General features: G+C 39.0%; 1 protein-coding gene across 2 annotated transcripts in view; it reads left to right on the top strand.

Annotated features, from left to right (window-relative positions):
• Nucleotides 1–758: 758 nt before the first annotated feature.
• Nucleotides 759–22,935, top strand: part of LOC137186016 (solute carrier organic anion transporter family member 1C1-like) — a 41,930-nt gene continuing 19,753 nt past the window's right edge. For both annotated transcript variants that reach the window (XM_067594619.1, XM_067594618.1), the window contains exons 1-3: nt 759–1,838; nt 8,157–8,329; nt 21,316–21,457. In XM_067594619.1, the coding sequence (XP_067450720.1) occupies nt 8,234–8,329; nt 21,316–21,457 (238 nt within the window). In that variant the 5' untranslated portion in view covers nt 759–1,838; nt 8,157–8,233. The remainder of the gene's footprint in view (nt 1,839–8,156; nt 8,330–21,315; nt 21,458–22,935) is intronic.

Below are 22,935 nucleotides of genomic sequence, written 5' to 3'. Positions count from 1 at the left end.
ACGTAACATACACAATAAAAGAAACATACACAACAAATCACACAAGGTATGATCAAGCAGATTGATCAGAGAGGGGTCAGGGGCAGGAGAAATTTATTACAATTCAAAGCTGTCCTCGAGGAAAGCAACTGAACTCCAACATACTCACAAAATCCATCTGAAGGTCAACAACCATCAACAATCCTCATGTTGCACATTCCACATCTGAAACCTTATATATCTCCTCAAAATATGCATTGCAAGGCCAATTATATATCTGTGAAGTGTAAGCTCTATGGACAGCAAACTAAAACAGGAAATTTTATATGGGTGGTAAATTCAAGGAAAAACCAAAAAAAAGTAAATAGTAAATAGTAAATAAGTAATAAGTATAAATAAGTAAAATAAACTCTATCTCACTCCACCTATGAGAGATATTGGACCAATCTACCCCATCAACAAAACAACAAAGAATGGTATCCCTCCAGGACAGACTTATCTATACCAGAGCACTGAAGCTGTTCTAGCAGCTCATAGTGACTCAACACTTTTCTAAGATGCAGGTTTTTCCTGTCATGTATCACCCAATGAAGAAAAAGCTGGGGTGTGACATAATTAGCTGAATGGTATATCAGTTTGAATGAACTACGTTTGACAAAATATTTGGACCAAAACACCATCATATGATTGCCCTTTCTCATTCAATCCCTGTTCCTGCTTGCTTCCATGACATACTGTCTCTAATGATGGACCCCCAAATACTGTACAAGCTAAGCCACCCCACCCCAACCCAATCAAGTTGTGGCACCCAGCTTTACTCACAGGGTTCCTCTATATTATTGATCTGAAAAGGGGATTACAATGTAATAAAACAAGAACAAACTCAGGTATGTTTCAGACATTAAAAGCGACTGGGATACCTTCTGTAATTATTGCAAAATAATCAATAAAGAACAAACCCAGCTGTCTGAAGGTACTTGATATCACATCAAGGAAATGAACATATTATGAAATAAACTTGAGCATCCTTGTCTGATTTAGAACTTAATGATATAACCCCATCATGTGCCTGGTCCAAATTAGACTTGAGAGGACATTATGTTATCACAGCGGCCTAGTGACTAATGCATGACACTGTAAATGCTATATGATTCCAATAAAGCTCAGTTGAATTGTAGCCTAAAGAAAATGAGAGAAGGAGGGAGGGAGACAGAGAGAGAGGGAGGAGAAGAGAGAAAGAGAGAGAGAGAGGGAGAGGTAGAGGGAGAGAGAGAGGCAGGGGCGGGAGACAGAAAGAAAGAGAGGGAGGGAGGAAGAGAGTCAGGGAGAGGGAGGGAGAGAGAGAGAGAGAAAGAAAGAGAGGGAGGCAGGGAGGGAGAGAGAAGTAGGCCTACAGATCATTTTTTTTTCATTTTCCTGTGAAAGCCTGTTCTGAACCCTCCAGAATTGCGGAGTCAGTCCAAGAAAAAGGAGGCAGCGGGGGCCACCTACTTTTCCGAGCGCATCTAACGCACCATATCTCCAAACAGCATTTTCAGTGGCATGGACCGGTGAAGACATGTTGCAGGAGATAAAAATCCCTATTTGATTTCGATCAGTCTGCCCGAGAGTTACCGTGAAGTCGGCTGGAAATGAACTCTGAAGATACACGTCGGTCTCTGAGTATTAATGATAAGAGTCGGCGCGTCTCCTCTTCTGCCATCCACATGAGAAGTTTGACCGGAGCTGGCTGAAGGGAGCTGGCTACCTGTGTTTCCGATCGGCTGTTGAATCTCTAAAGCTCAATCAACTGGACGACTGTTTGACAGGACACTGAGGAAACCTGATGCTCCTGCTGGATATCCCAGCTGCATAGCAAGGTGTGTCTGTTTTTTCCAATGAAAAATGGCAATAGGTTGTTTTTTCCTGGTGCGTTTGGGGTAATACTCCAGCAATAATACTCACAATCTGACCTTATCGAACTTATTTTGTAATCCTATGATAATATTTACAAGGGGCATTCATCGGATAGTTGTGTTTAACTAATACAAATTTTATTTAAAGCAATACTCAGTGTCTGAAATTATAATTGTTTGTGGTGAATAATAGTGTTAGAGAGTGACTGTAAGATGTGCTGGAGAGAAATTCTGCACTACGGCACCTGCTGTACCTGCAGGCAGAGCATCCTGACTCAGGAGCCAAACTGCAGCATGTTCCCATGTCACATTCTTGAAAATATGCCTTTAATGACTATATGCTAAACCTGCTTGATGGGGAAGTTTGCTTTTAGATAATAGACTTATCTAAAAGGTCACAGGTCACTTTATTTAACCAGGTAAAAGTGTCATTGAGACTAAAATCGCTTTTCCGAGAGTCACCTGGCCAAGAGAGCAGCACAAACATTGTTACAACAATAAATACAAACAATACAAACAGACAAATACAACTGTCACACAATATCCAATTAATATGCAATACAAGATCAAGGACAAAAATCAACTTATGATGCATAAACAGGTACAATTTTCTAAAGGCGATTTCAGTGAAAATTTAGGAGCAATCACATTTACCAAGAGTACGATAAAAATAAACAGCTCTTTGGCTCTATCTCCATACCAATAGGTGTCGTATATTTGCTAATGCTTGTCTTTACCCCTCCATTCTTGATGATAACAGACCCAAGTCTCAGGTACACAGATAGTTGTGTAAAACAACCAAAAATGGTTACTGAGGTCTCATATATTTGAACTTAGAGTCAATAAGTCCTCTGTAGCAGCTAGGGGTGTGCCCGGATACAAATACATTATTTGGAAAAGCTCAAATAGTGTTTTTTTTACGAATATTTATTTCATACAAATATTTTAAAAATTATTTGTTTCCGGGAAGGAAAAAAAACAAACATGTTAAATGCCAGCATGCAGGTCGGTTGCATCGCTATCTAAGTCTCTCTCCTCTACTCCGCTGTTACGTCTATCAGCAGGTCTCAACTAGGGGAGTCACATCCACCTGCTACATGATGCACATTTCCTAATTTGGACATCACTCCCAGAGTTGGGGGTGTTCCCCAGAGATAAAGCTGAGCTACTGACACATGCAAATTGCTCCCAAGAGACTCTCCTTAACCTGTTGCTCCCATTCTCCTTTCCACAAAGTTAGGTTTTAAAAAAATAGGCAGTAAATGAAAAGTGCAAAGCAAGAATCACCTTTGAAGTTCTTCCCTACACGTTACACGCTGTGCTGTCTCTGTGTTATTGGTGTATAAATAGGCAGAGGTCTGTCTGCATTGAGGTGATGAGTACAGTTTTAGCTCAGTAGTCAGCGCAGTCGTCTATGATCTGGGAGACTCCAGTTTGAGATCCGGTGTGGGGACCTCCTTCGTAAAGTAGTTTATTCATGAACACTTATTGTAACACTTTAATTTTCTAAAATTAAAAGCGTAATATAATGGGAATTGCTGATCACTCAATAAACACACAAAGAGAGCATTGTCAGGTTGTGAAATAATGTAATCAAATAATACAACCAGAAGTATAATGCATCATAGTTCTAGAGACAAAGATACATACCACCTAGCTATCTTTTCTTTGTCTGAAAGGTTGGCACTTAACCAGTCCCTTAAATACTACTTGTACAGAATTTAAAACATCTGTTTACTAACCGTACAGGTCAGCAAACAACCCTCAGATAGAAACACAAGTCAAAAGTTCAGCTAACCTAGGAACAGTCTTTCTTCACAACCATATATGACAGCACTCAAGCATGCACCAAGTAACATCACAAAATAACATTAGTTCCATATTAAATTAAGGACAAACCACACTATCCTCTAAAAGCTTATCAGATTAACACATAAACATCTACATAACTATAGTTTATCTTATCACTGGCTCAGATAAAAGTACAACAGAATAAACTAACTGTTGAACACACAACTGCCTCATCTTACACAGCAAAGAACTAAGTTTAGAATAGACACAGCACAGAGGAATTTAGAACAGATGTGAAACACAAACTAACACTAAACTGAACTTAAAACACTATCTGTAACATGTATGATATATTCAAGAAATACATCAAATGATAACCTACTATTCAGTCTTCTTTCACATTAATAAAAACAAAAACAGGATTTTTAAGCCTCTTTCCACTTTTATTCAAATACAAATACAAAACCAAATAACTTTGCTGCCTCAACAAATATAGATACAAATAGAACTACTGAACTCTCGGCACATCCCTAGTAGCAGCACATACTGTTAGGATTTAGCTCCACCTATTACGAGAACTTAGTGCCACATTCATCGCGGTCTATCATCATCATCTAATTAAATTTGTAGGAATCAGCTATCTCTAGTGTTAATAGGTGATTGAAATGATGTTTGAAATACAGGACTTGGAAGCATGTGTGTTCTTCTAGATCCCACAAACTCACCCAAACTGTAACCAAACCTTTTCCTTACCCTTTCCATCCACAAATCTTAAAACCTAAGCCCAGCCTTCATGTTTAGAGGTGTGTTTCTGCATGTGTGTGTGTTTAACCTCGTCAGATCAGTGGTGAGACCTTCTGAAGAGGAGAGGGCCTTTAACTGGTTTTCATTGGTTAAATGCATTTCTGTTTCCACTAATAGGCTACTCTATAATCACAGTGACATTTTCTGGCCAATGTGCTGATGTGAGTGAGTTTCCTGATATTTGGGCAGTAAAGCAAGTGAAAATAACTTTGGGTATTTTTAATAACACAGAATTTCCATTATTTGAATGAAAAATTTACATTTTTCATATACACACTGTCTGTCATCAAGGAATATTGTGTGCAAGGTGAACATGGACCGACCCTAGAGGTATTGGTGTTGTCAATATCGCTGGTACAGTATTTTAATTCTACAGTCCTGCTTTGCACTCTATAATTTTCAATAAATTCAGTTGGTAACACTGACTTGATGAATGTAAAACCACAGCTTCTTTCTCTTTAGGGTGCTGCCTAGCACACCAGTGATTCAGCAGGGAGTGCAATCAATCACCCCATGTATGAGTATGAGACAGAAGACACATACCATTTCATAAATATTCATATTTTGTATATTACTTAATAATGTACCACAGATGGAGGAGGAGGCTGGTCGCAGGTTTGGTGGGGGGCAGTTGATAGCACAACCAGATAGTGGCGGTTTGTAGTAAGTAGAAACCACAGGGATGAATTAGAAACCAATGTGGTGACTATATATTACCTAGAAAAACAGATACAGTACAGTATTTCTATCTTAACTGATTACAAGCTGCCTTAAAGGCCCTTGAAAAACAAATCTAGTATTAGAGATGAGCAGACTAATGGCACCATATTGTCCCCCCCCCCCCACCCGAGTTGATTTTTTGCCACTCTCTCTGGGCTTACATGAGATTGGAAAAAAAAAAATCAATTTGTTTTTCTTTAGTCTTGTTGGGTACACTTGTTTTTTGACCATGACATTAAATGAGAGGCAAAATATCGACAGCACAAGACAAAGTGTGCTCATTCTGCCAGACTAATGAGGTATTTAGTGATTTCACCTGTGATGGAGTGGGCTGCTAATGTAGCTTATTGGCTCTCTTCAGTGCATCAGTCTATACACCAAACCTTTCATCATCTGTAGAAACGTTGATTTATTTTCAAGAACTCAATTCTAGGAACAATAATTCCATAACAAACACATCTAGTCGCAACAGCATGACACGTGTAGGTGCTAAGCAAAACCAGCAGTGTATGAATGATAAAAGTTTGTGTGTTTATTTTATATTTTGTCATTCAGCCTCATTCATAGACATGATTCTGGACTTGTTGAATGTTATATTCACTCACAGACCGATGATGTTTTTATATCGGATATGGATTACAGCACAGTGTTTACGGAAATGAGAAAAAGAGGCTCAAGTGAGTATAAACAGTGGTGGTACACAAGAAAAAGTATTTTTTTCAAAACCTGCTGCTTCTGTGGAGTACTGCTTCATATTTGCCTACTCAAAGCTGCTGTTGAGTCTAATACCTTGAATGTAGGTCAAACCTGTTGCGATTAGCCAGCCTCTTCAAGACAGAAAAATCTTTCAGTGAGAAGAAATACAAACTTGTTTCATGTGGCACTCGTGGCAGTCTCAGTGACAGCAATGGTGACAGTATTGTGTTTGTGTTCTGTGCTTCATAGCAATCACCAACTCAACCCCCTGGGGCAATTACATTCACTGTTTCACATGACTCCTGGAAATGGACTGAGTGGGGGAAGAGAGGGCAATACGTGAAATAAGCGAGACGAATGTGAGGAGTTAGAAAGAAAGAATTCATAGAGAAGGAGAGAAAGGGGTCAGTAAGGAAGAAATGAAAGAGGAGGTGAAAGGAACTGTAAAGTAGGAGGTAAAATCAGTCGATGCTTTTAATGTATTTCCTCCTATTGTACATATGAGTTTCCCTAAATATACAATAGAATAGATGAATACTTGATCCACTTTCCTGTATCATGCTTTGTCAGACTGTATTCAACCCATGGACTGTATAGAAAGATGGACGTAGGGAGATGTGATGTCACCCTTTAGTTTGAAACCAGGGTGTTGCCTTTCACGACCAAAGCAAACGCTAGCTTACTGGGAATACTGAGCAGTGTACTTTAGCTAAATATTGCTAACAGGGCAGCTATTGTGATCAAATAACATTAAACTTACTGACACATTTTGACAATAGCCCGAGAGCAGCAGGTGAGCCAGCTGTCAATCAACGGCCACACGGCAGACATCAAAGCCTACTATAAGTCCTCAAATCTTATTAACAGAGTAATAATTTCCAAAATGACCACCAGCACACTTATCAGAGGGCCCGAATTTAGCAATTGAAACCATAATGACTTGTTGAAAAAGATTATTGACTTCATATTTTTTGAGAGAAGTTTTGCTTTTTGAATAGGAGTCAATTGGGGCCAGGGATTTTTTGGAGCCAGCATCTAGTGGCTGTCGGTGACATTGTGCATTGCGCTTCAAGGTACCTCTGCGTTGCGTTCAGCCTCAAGCCATCATAGTTGCTGCTTGGCTCAAACTGATCAATAACAAATGAATCCCAATTTATATTGAGCAGCAAGTTAACCATTGGTGGCAGACCTCAGTGACTAACTGAACACTTCTTGCAGCTGCTAAAAGCCTTTCTAGTGGTTATGGGTTTATATGGGTTTATAATCAATGTGTGTGTGTGTATATATATATATATATATATATATATATATATATATATATATATATATAAACTGTGTGGCAAACAATGGAAATCTTTCTCTCTATGTGTATGTTTTATGTAAATATTTCTTTATACTATACCTTAATATTTATAGGTAACATGTACAAGTCAAAAAAGTGTATTTCACACTTCCCTTACATATGTTTCATTGTATTTAGTCACATGATGTCAGTTATTGACTGAACAATAAAACAAAGTGTTACATAGTTGTGGTATGTGAAGGTTTAAAATAGTTAACTTGAAACAGAAACCTTTTGTTCTTTTTATGCCTCTGCTCCAGCGACAGTCATGGCCGGAGGCATTATGTTTTTGGGTTGTCCATCCGTCCCATTCTCGTGAACGCGATATCTCAGGAACGCCTTGAGGGAATTTCTTCAAATTTGACACAAACATCCACTTGGACTCAAGGATGAACTGATGAGATTTCGGTGGTCAAAGGTCATGGTCACTGTGACCTTTGGCCATAACTTGAGAATTCATACGCTAAATATGACAAAGTTTCACAGTCTCTAAGTGAAGACAGCATGTTTCTCACTGGAAATTATTCACTGGAATCATACATGTCAATATGTTGATAACTTCCATTTCGCCAAAATATACGCTTAATATCTTTTATTAAATTCCTTCAAAGCCTTCACTACAAATTTTATGTAAGTCTGGACAGACATGGATGTAAACTGTAACTTGACTGGTTGGCAGAGGCCTACACCCGCGAGCCAGTATCTCTAGTTAATTCTTTTGTCGATCATCATGAAAAAGTGCACACATCAGCTGTGTCGTTACAATGTTGACTTTGTAGTTGTGATTTTAAGTCTTAAGATCTTAGGAACAAATACAGGCGCTATTGTTTGTGTGTGTCAGTCTCTCCTCTGCTGGCTGCTGTAGACATGTTTCTGTTTTTGTGCTGAGGATGAGAAGTGGGTCACATGTTTGAATTATCCATTTGCAGGGTTGCATGCATCAGTGCCAAGAAATTGCATTACGTGGTAGACTTCTGCTAAGAAGACACAGAGACATTTCTGGAGGATGGAGGTGGGGGCTGAGCAAGGCCGCGCGCAGGAGAATGGACGCAGTGACACCGCAGCCAAAGAACCGCGCTCCTCTCCATGCTCCAGCCTGAAGGTAGGTGAACTAACATGTCTTTATGAAGGATGAAAGAGCTCCAGCTGACACCATTTTCTCTTATAGTAGTGTGTGTGTGCGTGCATGTGTGTGTGCTTGGGAGGGGTCACATGCTTCCTTAGTATGTATGCTTGCACATGTGTGTGTGGAGAGAGACAAGTACTAACTAAATAACCAAATTACAGCAACAGTCCAACAAGTCACTTCCACAAGGCTGATGTGTTTGAGGGATACTGCACATAATGACCTAACTTTACTGGCTTAATGTAAAGATATTTAAAGAATGTCAGAGGAAATTAAATCATGCTTCTGATCTTTTATTCATCCATACACTGTACTGGCATTCCCACCAGTGTGAGGTTTGAAGAAACCTTCACAGCACCATATACAGTAGTTTCCTCCCCTCCCTTGGGTGTCAGTGGTGGATGACTTGCCGTCCAATAGCAGGAGATAGTATCAGGTATTGTAGCCAGTGAGTCATCTAATTGGTATAATCCTATTATGTAAATTCTTGCCTTTTCCCAGCATTCATGTGGCAGTTAGCTTCTTTCCTTCCTTTTGCTCACAAACCAAAACGGAACCAATCCCTTCTCCCTTTATCACGATTCACAGATGTAATAAAATCACAGTGTCAAAGTTCATTCTTGACCTTGAAAAAAGCAGCCGACAAGACAGTCTCACCTCAAGGTCCATTTAGCTGCTGTTCTGAAGCTTTCAATTGTATCACATGATTGTCAACAGAAGATGGAGTTTGCTCAGTTGTCATGGAATTTCATGGCGGTGAGTTTAGTGTTCGTTTTTGATCTTGGAAACAACAGTTGACAGAACAATCTCACCTGCTGTTCTGAGGCTCTCGATCATATCACATGATCTTCATCAGCAGATGGAGTTAATGTAATGTCTTGTATCCTTGCCAAATTTTAAAATCAACTTGACAACAAAAACTGCAAAACATAAAATACATTTATGTTGAGATAAACGTTTTCAAGTCAGTGGAAACACTCCATCACCTCCTCACAGCTGATTCTTTCTTATCTCATGTATCCCCCACCCACACACACACACACACACACACCCCACCACCATTATCACTCACTCGATATAGCCTGAAGCTTACTGTTTACAGTGAATCTGCGCCATGGCGTTGCCAGGATATCAAAATTCCATGGAGACATTAGAGCCAACGGGAATTACAAATGAGCTGCACAGATCAGAAAGCGGTTGCACCACAGAGATAAGTTACAACATAGCTCTAAGTAACAACTAGTTACACACATGCCCCCAGGGTAGGTGTAAATCATAAAATGTCACAGAACTCACTAATGGTAAAACAGCACTTTTCTGCCACACAGCATCATTTTTTCATTAATTGCTGCCATTTTACAACACAGTAATCCAGTAGAGACCTAATTTATTTATATGATATTTCAATAACGATCCAGCTTACTACGATGTGCCACGAATCCAAATGACTCATGCCAGCTTACACATAGCTGGTGCAACTCAGTGCAGTTCGTCGGATCAGCTGACATGAACAGTTGATGTCTCACCCAGCCAGCATCTGTCGCTGTAATTTTCCAAAAAGGTGTTATTTGGATAAACTGACCACATATTGGGAGTCTACATGGTTACCTTCTCGCCTGAAAGCCTGGTAACTCTGGGCAGTGCTACGTCTTCCTCTCATATTGGACTGAGGGCAGACTGGATGCTACAGTGACTCATTATCGCTCCTGAGGTGTAAATGGGTATTACGAGACAGTACGGCCAGATGGGGCCGGAGCTAGCTGGTTAGCATGCTAACTTCAGTGGATATCTCTACAACACAATACATATAGGTCTTTGACATAACGTCAAAACTTATTTCTTCACATTCTGTTAATAATTTTAGTTAATTTGGGAATGTTTTAAACTAAAATTCTGGCCAAATCTTACACATTATACCTTCAAAGGACAATTTTTCATGTTTGTCTTGAAGGACCAGTGTGTAGAATTTAGTGGCATCTAGTGGTGAGGTTGCAAACAACTGAATACCCCCCACCCCTCCCTTTCCAAGCATGTAGGAGAACCTATGGTGGCAGTGAAACTCACGAAAAACATCGAAAGCCCTCTCTAGACCCAGTGTTTGGCTTGTACATTCTGGGCTACTGTAGAAACATGGTGGGCTCTGTGGAAGAGGACGTGCTTCCTATGTAGATATAAAGGGCTCAGTCTAATCTAATGAAAACACAACAATTCTTATTTTCATGGGATTATACACTAACTAAAATATACTTATGGATATTATATTCCATTTTTGCCGAGTCTGTTCCCCTAGATGCCACTAAATCCTATACAGTGCACCTTTAAACAATATTCATGTGCCCAAATTAACATTGAAACAGGGTTTTCTTGCTGTAATCATTCCTACTTTTCATACTGGACATTAAGAGATCCCTTCTTAATGTACATTTCAGTGTAAGTGATGGGACACAAAATCCACAGCCCTCATTCCAGTGAAAAAAGGTATTTAAAAGTTTATTCAAGGCTAATATGAAGCTTCAGCAATCCAAATTTCTCAAATCAAGTTGATATTTTTCAAAGTTACTGTCTTTTTAGTGCCAAATCTTTTTTGTTACCATCCTTCCACTGCAGCTCAACAGGGAAACACTGTCTGGGGAAACAAAAAGAGGTAATTTGATTCTAAAAAGAAAATAACACTGGAAGATATCCACTTGGTTTGAAGCTTCATATTAGCTTCAGATAAACTTTAAAGTACATTTTTCAACAAAATGAGGACTGTGGATTTTGTCCCCCATAACTTACATTGTTAACACACTTGAAAGGGATCCATTCATTGTTATGAGGAGAAATGACCGCAGTGAGCAAATCCCCTTTCAATATCCATATGGGAACGTGACAGACTTGAAAAATTGTAAACGTATCCTTGAAGTTTGGGCAAGGCTGAGAAAACCTTTGGCTGTCAGGTGCTCAGTTTAAATGAACATTATTCAAATTAACCTTTTTATATGACTCTTTACAATCAACTACAATAACCAGTTTTACCTCATGAAGTGTGTCAGTCATTTGTGAGGGCCATAAATATCCATCTACAGCCTCAGTATATTATGTATAACTGTGAAAATTGAAGATAGACTTATTTCAATATGAAAAAAATCATTAAAATGTATTTAGGGAGTTATGGGGTGGTCTTTGAAGCAAAAAGTCAATGAGAAATGAACAAACACTGGGACATTGTACCACCTAAGTTCTAGTTTTATTGGTGGAATTAACAAATCTGTCACAGATTTCCTCATATGAGAAAACAGATCTTATTTCTTCAATAGGCAACACCTCGCAGCTAATGCATCTTAACATAATCATTTAAACACTGGAGTAAAAGAACAAGGCTGATTTCTTTGTGTTCTTGAATGTGTAAGTAATGAGTAGAAGTCATTTAGAGATAAAGACCCTCAAATCAAGCACACTTAGGCTAAATGCAGGGATTATATTTCTCAGCACCATGCCTGATTTCAGGCATAGAGCAGTTTCAAATTCTTATAATACTTATTTCACTACATTGTACACATTTCCTCCTCAGGCTCACAAATCTTTTCTTGCTTTAATCCCTGTAAATGACTTCCTACTATAGCAACTACATGCTTATTTTTACAGTAATGATAACCTGGGGTCTGTAGTGAAAATGTCATAATGGTTATCAACATTTCTTTCCGAGGAAAGATCAAGAAAATAATGCAGAACATAATGTGAATGTCATGTTGTTATTAATAGACCACCCCAGGCTTTTCCATCTTTCTCTTTTCTTTCTTCCACCTCAAACAACCTTTAAAAAGATCCAATTGGCTGAAAGTCTTCTGCCAACAACATGAAAGTTTGTAAAGCCCTAAATAGGATCAGACACTCTTGTTGCTTTTTCCCACATGAAAGTGATGTGAGACAATGGTGTTCAAGCAGCTTATCATAATACAGACTGAAGGAGCAAGACAGACTTGTATTTCTTCTCAGAATTGTTTGGTTCCCCGACCGGCTGGGTGGGACGTGGCACAGCCCGTTTCGACTCTAATCCTGTGTGTTATTCTCTACTTTTTGTTAATTCCACCAATAAAACTAGAACTTAGGTGGTACAATGTCCCAGTGTTTGTTCATTTCTCATTGACTTTTTGCTTCAGAGACCATCCCATAACTCCCTAAATACAGTCTAATGATTTTTATGTATAATGTATTCTATCCTTCTACTTGATTCTATGCAAGTAATAGAAAACTCTGCGTGTGTGTGTGCGTGTGTGTGGCAGTCTTCTGTGTTAGTCTAAAGCTGGGCACAGACGACAGGAGTTTTGGGCTGATTTATCCCCGATTCACCCTGACCTGGGACCTTGGTCGGTACCGATGTTCGGCCCAGATTATCTGGTAATAAGAGGGGTTTACAGATCCAATCCTAAACCTCCAGAACTGATCACAGGCTCATCAGGGCTGCCCCGATAATTTCAAACATGTTTGATATGTAGGATTTAAAATCTGAATGATTACGTCACTACTTTCTGAGCGGGGCCACAATAGCTGATGAGAAAGACAAGTCTACAAGCTGAAGGTGTCGCCAAGCAACGGTAAACAGTGTTGCTCTTGAGGCTAACGATAGCTAGGATACTACTGTTGACAGATTTTAAAACTGAGTTGAAATCTCACCTCCGGTTCTTGCTGAAGAACAGACAACTCATGTTGACCGCGTCTCTCCAACCATTTTTCCATCCATACTCGTTTAGCCTTCTGCTTTTGCTTTTTCTTCAATTCATTTTGTTTAGGTTTTTGAGATTAGAGAGAAAAACATCTGTGAAGTTTCTCCTTATGTGCGTGATGCAACCCAATTTGAAAATCGGTTAGGATTTTAAAACTCCTGTAGTCTGAGCTCGGCTTAAGCGTATTACATGGGTGACATCAACTAGCTAAGAACAAAAGCAAGTCACAGGTCACGAGGAGTCTTTGTTAAAATTTTCACACAGTCTGAATGTGAATCACTTTCTAGTTCACACTGAGGCCACAGCACATTTGGCACCTATTGGAGACCCAATTAAAAGCACAGAATGAACATGTCACAATGCATGCCATTGTTGCAAATCCCAAAACATGACATTTAGAAAAAGTAATTCATTACCAATTTATTGCTTTTATTATAAAGAGATGATTTATTTCTTACTCGGTTATTACTCCTGACATTATATTACTCACTAAAAGTCATACCACTTTCCAAAATGATTTTCTTGATTTCTTTATCTATATTGCCTTCATTCTTACCATTATCTGTAATAGGAGGTGGTTATTTCCCTCAGATTGGATGAAGGCTTGTTTTCTTTGAGAGGTTGCTTGTGGGGTTTTCTGCTGATAAAGCACTGATGGCTTATGGCTAAAAGAGCCCCCTAAGCGCTTTGAGGCATGTAGCTCGAAGAGTCTGTGGCTGAATGTGCTCCTGAGCCATCTCAGCTCAGCATAGAGAGGATGAGAGCAGCTGTCCATGATAGCTTTCAGCTTCCCTCTCATCCTCTTCTCTGTCACTGCCTCCACACTGTCCAGTTCCATCCCCACCACAGAGCTGGCCTTCCTCACCAGCTTGCCCAGATTGTTTGGTACCACAAGTCCTGATGCCACCTCCCTGGCCTAGTGCACACATTGAAGGACCCGAGCCTCCTCAGAAAAAGCCTGCTCTGTCATTTCCTGCAGAAGGCCTCAGTGTTGTCTGACCAGTCCAGTTGTTGTTGTTGAGTTGCACCTCTAGGAACTTGGAGGTTTCCACCATCTCCACTCCTTACCGTGTAGGTAAGCTTACCATCAGCTTCTTGATTTTCAAGTTTTCAACTAGTTTTCTGTACTCCTCCTCCGTATCGTCTGTGATACAGTCGTCAATGGAGGAGTCATCTGAGAACTTCTGTGAGTCGCACGTTCCTGAGTCGAAGCAGAAGTCAGAGGTGTAGAGCGCGCACAAAAAACAGTGACAGTACAGTTCCTTGGGGTGTGCCAGTGTTGCTCATCACCACATTTGACAAGCAGCCCTGCAGCCTGATATACTGCAACCTGTTGGCCTTTTCTCATATTATCATATTTATATTTGTTTGACAAAATAAAATAAGTTAGTTAGAATAGTAACATAATTTTATATATTTCATATCTAAACAGCGTAAGGCTGGGTGGGGGCCCCAGGCAGTTGCCCGCCTTGCCTTACGGTAAAGTCTGCCCTTGCATGATGCACCTGGATGCAGCTATAAAATATTTAAACAGGAGGAACAAATGTTAATCTGATTTCAGCCAGTAACCTTTTATCAAATGTTATTTCTGTCTCATGTTTTCCATCACTCTTTACAGGCAAAATGCCACTGCAAATAATTTACAAAAATGTATGAATCATAGATGTGTGCGGGGCTGGCATGCATCAGCCGTTAAGTTGTCATTTCCCTTGGAAATCAGCATAGGCCTTCTGGACATGGCACATTGAAAAGTTGCAATGGTTGAGACTGACTCCAGATAAGCAGTCACCTGAGAAAGTATTTTTAATATCACAATGATTGCACTCTGTCATCCACTCTGGTACAAGTAATGTCTTTGTGAGCTGATAAATGACTGAACAGGCACCAGTGGGAACAGATGTAGTTGTGGCCAACAAAACTGACAATTTGTCAGTATGAAGAATGAGTTGGCTCTAACACACTGCACTGACTTATTCAGCTTTAAATGTTAAATTGTATAATTGAGAATGTGAATGTTGTTGGCTTAAATTCCTAATTAGGCCAGTGCTGATAAAAATATATCCACGTCCGTTTGGAGAAAAGCTAGCACTGGATTTTCTGACTCAATCACTTCCATTGAGTATAAATTAGATCATAGTTTATTTGTTTCATATAAACTTCTAATCAAGACAATTTTGAATTGCTCAGAAAACAGGCTTTTCTCCAAGAAAATTTGTGAGAGTTGAGAGGAAATAGTAAATCAAAAAGGTATTTTTTCTTGCTGTGGAGGGAAACATAAGTATATACCTTAGGGGTGATGTTCCATAACATTTTATCAAATTCACATCCAGTATTATTATTACCTTATTAGGTTTACCTTTCAACATTTGCAAGTAACTAAAGGCTAAAATAACTACAACTCAAAAGAGGACAAACTAGTTTTAGTGGCAGACTAATTAATGTTCACAACATGTACTTACAACCCGAAACTGAGATGAGCAGGATAATATATGACATGTTCAGTAAATGTATCTGACTTGTTCTGTATCTGTATTCTTCTATCTGACTTACTCTAGATCCTGAGAACTATTAAGTTGATGCTGATACGATATGAAGCAAACTTTAACTGGTAGACTCTTAAATTGATGTGACGTGATCAGCTAGATCATTTCTCTAGAGAAGAGTCGCTACTCTGTTTGTCCCTTTTGAACTACAAAAACACACAGTCCACTCAGTGTTACAGAGTGATGTCTCTTCACTCACAGTCTTTTCTGAATATGCACCAGTTGCAGAGCGCACATTAACCAAAGAACAGCCAAATGTTTTATTTTAGCCATTACAGAATTAATGTTAATTAGCTCCAGATGATTTAATCAGCTGCTGTCTGTCATTTTAACCAGCAGCAGTGACAGTTGGCTAAAAATGAGAAGTGTGCTACATATGTTTTTAATTCCTCTTTGAGTGAGGGAGAATAAAAGATTTGATCACATTGGAGCTTAACAACTCAAACTGGAGTCCAAATCAAACCGACCCCTAGTATGCATGCTTGCTTGCAAGTTAATCCCCCCAGGAAATGCACATGTGATGAGCTACTTTCATTAATGCCCCACAGCTAGTACTGGTGGTCAGCATGATCTCAACGGAGGTCTGTTTGCACTGATGGCCCCACTTTCATCATACAGTATCATCTACAATAAATGGTCATTCTGTACAAGGAGAACTGCAGGAATAAGACAAAGTATCTCTATCTTGAAGTATCTCAAATTCCTGATTATCTCCCATCTGTTGTTCAATAGACTTCTGCTCAGAAATCTCTCTAACTTTGTTAATGTGGTTTTACAAGTAGTGGTAGTATAGTCAGATGTAAGGCTGCAACTAACAATTATTTTTTTATCGGTTAATCTTACCATTATTTTTTTGATTAGTTGATTAATCTAACGATTATTTTTTCAATTATTCTATCGATTATTTTCTGGTTAGTCGATTAATCCACTGGTTAACTTACCAATAAATAATAACCATAACTTCTATAATTATTCTTTCAACCTTTTATTTAAGCATTTTCTCATAAAAAGGCATACAAATAAAAATTTAAAAACGTGGGGCATGGATACAGTGACATCCTTTTTATGGAAAAAAAAAAACAAACTTGCACACAGCTGTGCCTCTTCCTGAGACACAAAAAGACACACAAAATGAAATATTTCAACATGAAATCTATGAATGAAGGAACCACTTCAGACTTTAACTTTTACGTAATTATACTATTCATCATGAAAGTTCAGATTAATGCAGTGTAGGCCTAATTAGGAAAGGTGTTTTTTACTATATTCTGCCATTAATTATCATAGATAGTGTTGAGTATGATTTACTCCAATGGGTAGTGCCGACTGTAATTGGAAATGCACTTGTATTATTCATCTGCAAAAGGTTGCTTACGCTGATTTACAGGCTTATGTTAATAGAAATCTACGTAGTTTAGTTTTACAGGTCTATATGTGCATATGTGCTGGAAATCAACATTGCTATACTAGCTATTAGCATCTGCTCTAGGGAGTCTTCATTGAGTTCTTGCCTGAAACACAACAGATGCAACGATGACTCCCAGGCACTGGCTACCAACCAACAATCAGACAAAACTCACTGTAATAGTCCAAATACTTTCACTGCTGTCTTTTGAGGTTGGAGAGCCCCAGGATGTTTTCCTTTGAGATGCTCGTGCATAGCAGTTGTGATGCTGTGGTAGTAATTTCAGTTTTACGAAGCATGCAGAGCACCATTTTATTAGGTCTCTTTAAATAATTCCCACATTTTTGACAATGGGGTTCAGGCTTTTTTGGATAAAGTCTCATTTTCAACACACCCAGGAGCAGGAACCACCATAATTGAGGATGAATGTGAACAGTGCGACGCATCGATGCATTCCACATAAATCAATGTATTTACGTAATCGATGTAATCTATTATGTTGACGCGTCAGTCCAGCCTTAGTCAGATGCTTCTAATTCAATTACCGCTAAAGGGTCAGGAGGTCAAATTGTATCCTTAGTAGAGAATTTATTCGCATTTTATGGATATTTTTGTTGTGAAATATACAGTCAGTTTATGCTATAGGTAAATAATACTCCCAGCTTTGATCTATCTATGACCATGGCCTGTCTTTTGCATGATTATTTGTGTAATGTGACTCTCATGTGCACTGCTTGTGTCACGTCAGTGCTGGATACCCAGTAGGGGGGCAGGATGCAGCACAAGAACCATGACCAAGGCCACAAACCATTACTTATTTACAAGCACTCAAAGAGACAAAGAGATTACAGACACTTAGTCTATAGACAACACAAGGGTCTTAGTCTTCTTCTAAACTCTGCTCTGAGAAATTCATGGAGTGAAACCACTGTCATCTTTTCGCTAGGCAAGTTGGCAAAGAAGAAGCAAGCAGTGATGTGAAGTGGATGTTCTGAGTCAATTAGAGGGAGTTAGGGAAATAGAGAAGCATAAGGAAAAGAGAACAAGTTAAGAAAAGGCAGTTCATGTGACCATGTGTAGAGAAGTGGATCTCTCTACACACAAACCTGTACAGGCCAAAGTAACACATTACAATTGTGTGTGTTGTACATAGTGTTTAAATATTGAAATAATCATTTCACTTTTACAAATTCACATTTTGTTGGTTCCAAGTCAGCTATGCTTTAGAAAATGAACCATTTACACCACATAGGTTTATGTTCATTCATGCTAAATATTAAACTAGTCACTTATTTAATATTAGCCTACAAACCATTCACCCAGCTACAAAATAATTGGTCTCAATTTGCATTATTGATGCCTAGCTACAGTTTGTTAGCATTGATAGCTCACGGGGGACAAAACAAACATGCAGTGATTAACATAATTGAATAATTTGGATTGGGATGTCCCAAGTGCAGGATATAGTAGCTACTGTGTGTCTCTGTCAGTGTGTGTTGATCCTTATGGAGCATCTTGTCGCATAATTAAACATATTAATACAGTAAACATTTTCTTTCGACTGGAAATTGAACATCTAAAATTAAAAGTCCTGTACCTTCATTCTTTAAGAAATGAATCCATGACCTCTGTGTCCCTTTGTTATATGACACAGATAATAATGTATGCTTTACATCAAACAGTAACGAAATCAAAAAACAAAAAAATAAGCAACAAGACAGGAAGCAAAACATAGAAGGAAGGCAACAAAATTTGCAGCTTTCTCCTCAGTATTTCTGTAAAACGTTGAATGGAAAGCACATTGTATATATTATATATTCTTTGTTTCATTAGACAAGTGGAAAGCTCACAGGAAGACAGCAGATAAAAAAATACATGTAGGAGGATTTGATCTCATAGGCAAGCAAAGGCAAACATGTGGCTTCAGATAAGATTTAACCACTCAACCATTCCTGAGCACACATTTGTCTTTGTTTCAGACATATTTCACAGGAAACTACACAAAGCAGTAGCGTATTGCACACATTGCACACAAATTATCTGAATGTAAACATAATGGCAATGGAGATTTATTTCCTCATCTTATCCTGACTCCAGAGAGCTCTAGTGTATTATACTCTTAAATCCAAAATGCTTCATATCTTTACAACATCACCTCCTCAAGGCAAGATCATAATTTACTTAATTTCACAAAATCTCAACAAAGTGGGGGAGCTGTGGTTGGACTTGGCACAATGCCCAGCATTTGCACAGTCCATATTCATATTATTGTTGCATTTTTTAAACTCCAAATAGGTATTTAAAAAAACATTTTTCAATGTTTTGGATGATTGCTATTTGCCCTGAGAGTAGTTAGCTACAGTGTTTGGGTAGATATTCATGGTATAGTGAAGTTGACAAAGAATTGTTGACATCTTGTGATGCCGTGGAATGGATTGTTGTAGGGACTGTAGGAAGGCATGGGTCTAAGTTGGACCAAATAAGCTCACCTCCATTGTTAGAGGTATTGACCATGTGTAGTAAATGCAAATATATCCAGCGTTTAACTGACTCAGTGGTTCTAAGTACATGAGGGACATCACTTAGATCAGTCAGCAGAGTAGTATGAAATTTCTTAATGAAGAAGTGGGGTATGTTCCCTCACATTATTGATGCTGTGTAGCATAAACAAGGGGTTCCAACTGATTTATGAATTTTTGATAAGCCAAACAACAGAGGATGAATGGGGTGGCTCAAAATTGATTTTTCACAAGCTCATGACCCCTTAATATAAAGCATTGCCTAACTGTCACCCGCCAATCACAGGTTATGGCCTGTGAGTTTATCTGGGGATACCTTTGTGGGTTCTAACCAACAGGTTGGGAACCACTGATCTGAGCTATAGAATCAGTAGATTACTACCTTACTAAGTACAATTTGAAATGAGTGGACATTTGGTCATTACATCATTTAGGTTCAAGGACATCATCATAAACGTCTAGTAAACTTTAAAAAACGTATTAAATTTGAAAGGATCAAAATAATTTGTAGGACAACTAAACAACTTTGGACTACTGTGTGTTTGTCACAGAATATGGCTTGAGATTGTAGTCTGCTTCTTCTGTGATGACATTTCCTGCTAGGGCTGTGCGATATGATGATATATATTGTGTGAAGATAGAAAAATGTCTATCGTTTTATATCATACTCTATTGTTTATTTCATGGTGACACAAATCACACTCTTTATGACAATGTTTTTCATCATTCTGTCCATCTTTTGTGCAGATTACATTGATAAATTACTCTTCTTGGCTTTTTACACGTGAAGCTTTTATTGCACTTACAGTTACGTAACAAGTTTAGTTGTCACCAACTCTCCACCACTGTCTGTCTCTCCTCTGCTGCGCTGCACACACACGGAGGGCTCAAGACCGCCCGTGCTGAGAAAGAGCAGAAAGCAGTGAGACAGTGACCATAAATGACAGCAAAACGCAGTAAAGACTGTCTTTATTTATTTAATTTCAGCTCAATATGAGAGTAATTAAATTTAATCCATGCAAAGGATGGACAGACAACGGTGGGGCAGAGGGTTTGGAGGGGGGCGCATGGACTAACTATTTATTCATTGAATTAAAATGTGCTATATCGGGTTGGATATCATTATCAGCATATGAAATGACCTATATCGGGACATGAGATTTTGGTCATATTGCCCAGCCTTATTTCCTGCTCAGTGTCAAAGGCCTGAAACCTTCTCACAGGCTCTCAACTTCTATGTTAATAAGGAAACTGAATTTGTCTGGCGTTCTGGACCTCTGCCATCAATGAGTCTGTATTAAATTGCCTGTGGTCGCTTTGAGAACGCGTGATCTGGGCCCATCTGCTACATGCTCATCGTTCTTCAGTCCCGTTATAGCAGTAATTAAAACAATCAAGATGTAAAAGTGAACCATGGGGAGTCCTTCTGTGTGTCAGTATGTGCTTGTGGCAGTTTGTACAACCCTAAGTTTTACTTTTTTTTCTATTTTCTTATGCATGGTTTTACCTTATTTTATTATACCTTATCTTTACTACCAGTCATTTCATCCTTTTATGGATCTGGCTGTCATCACTGAAATGCTAACCAGTTATTCTCTAATTGTTGTTTACATTTCTCCCTCCCTCCCTCCCTCCCTCCAACCCTTCACTCATCTGAACCCTATTGTTCCTGCGATGCTGGCACTTGTATTTGCTCATTTGTAGAGAAAAGCTCCTGTGCATATTTATGTAAAAACCCTGTCTTTGTTTCTTTCTGTTTCCTCTTTCTCATCTCACTCTCTTCTCCCAGATGTTTCTGGTGGCTTTGTCCTTTGCCTATTTTGCAAAAGCTCTGTCGGGGAGCTACATGAAGAGCACAATAACTCAGCTGGAGAGGCGCTTTGACATCCCCAGTTACCTAATAGGTGTCATTGACGGGAGCTTCGAGATAGGTGAGTAGGCCTGCCAGTCACTGCTGTTATTTTGTTGTTCTGTTTGCAGCCTCTCTGTCATGGGCTACCCTCCCTTCACTCTTTCTGTCTTTGGGATGGAAATATGAATGGGTCACAGAGGTATTCAGGCTGCAGATAAAGGATTCATCAGGCTTCCAAGAAGAGGACAGAGGAGTGTGTGCGTGTATGTGTGCGCATATGTGCGTGGTGAGTCACAGTGTCGAGCAGGGACATAACAGGCTGTAAGCTTTCTTCTTGCTGTGGACAGCCAGACCACAATTTGTAAGCTTTTGTCATGCATTAACATCTCTGTAGTATTAATTTAATCTCATTGTATTTCCTAGTTATATACATGGGAATCGACTGGCATTTACCAGCTTTTATCTAACATGTGAATCAGCTCAAAGCAGATGAAGCCTTCAGGCGAAACCAAAAATAATTTGTTGTGTAAGTGCAACACAAACTTCCAAGCTTTGTGCAGAAATGTATAAAATATCACAGATTCAGTAGGCATATACGTTGACTGATAGACAACAAGAAATTGCAGCACAGAAATGCCAAATATATGTGATTTAGAAACAGTTTTTTAGGGTGCTATAATCCCAGGTCAGCTGAAAATTGAATGATGTTTGGAAACCATGGAACAGAACTGATTTATGAAACAACTGCTTTTAAAGCTACCAGAAAATCAAAACATTTATCTATGCTGTATCTATTCTTGTTTTGGTCATGAGGGGCTTGGCTATCTACGCATGTTTTTAGTAAAAGCTGGGAAACACTTTTGAAAAACTGCCATTTTAACACAGAGCTAGCACACAGACAGACACATTCATTCTTACATACTTTATACATGCTGCTCATTTAGCACTTACAGTTAATGTAACTATATGTGTTTGGAATGTGGGAGGAATCACAACTGGACAAAAGTCACAGTCACAGTGAAAAGGACCAACACCAAGATTCAAACCAGTGGATTCACACTAGGACTTATATGTTATGAGCCAGTCTGCCACCCATGTTACCATGTTTATATCTCAACCTAAAGGTGGGAAAGAATTGAAAGTTTCCATCCAGCCATGATTTTCAACACATTTATCCCCACTCACATTGGGTGAGAGATGAGCTATGCCTGGACAGATTCCCAGACAATTTTAGTGTTGATGTAATTACACTGCTTAAACAGATCCATCCTTAAGTAAATACAGACAGGTGACAAATTAAAGGAAAAACTGGTACATTTCTGATGGGAGCGGCCTCTTCCAGGATGACAATACCCCCATGGGCACAAACAGTCACTGATAAGTTTGATAAGTATGGAAATGATGTGAATCATATGCTATGGCCTTCACAATCACCAGATCTCAACCCAATTGAACACCTATGGGAGATTCTGGACTGACATGTTAGACAGCGCTCTCCACCATCATCATCAAAACACCAAATGAGGGAATATCTTTATGAAGAATAGTGTTCATCCC

The sequence above is a fragment of the Thunnus thynnus genome, chromosome 7 (assembly GCF_963924715.1).
Source record: "Thunnus thynnus chromosome 7, fThuThy2.1, whole genome shotgun sequence".
NCBI lineage: Eukaryota > Metazoa > Chordata > Actinopteri > Scombriformes > Scombridae > Thunnus > Thunnus thynnus.
The sequence above is the reverse complement of the archived record's forward strand: the minus strand, read 5'-3'. Positions and strand labels throughout refer to the sequence as shown.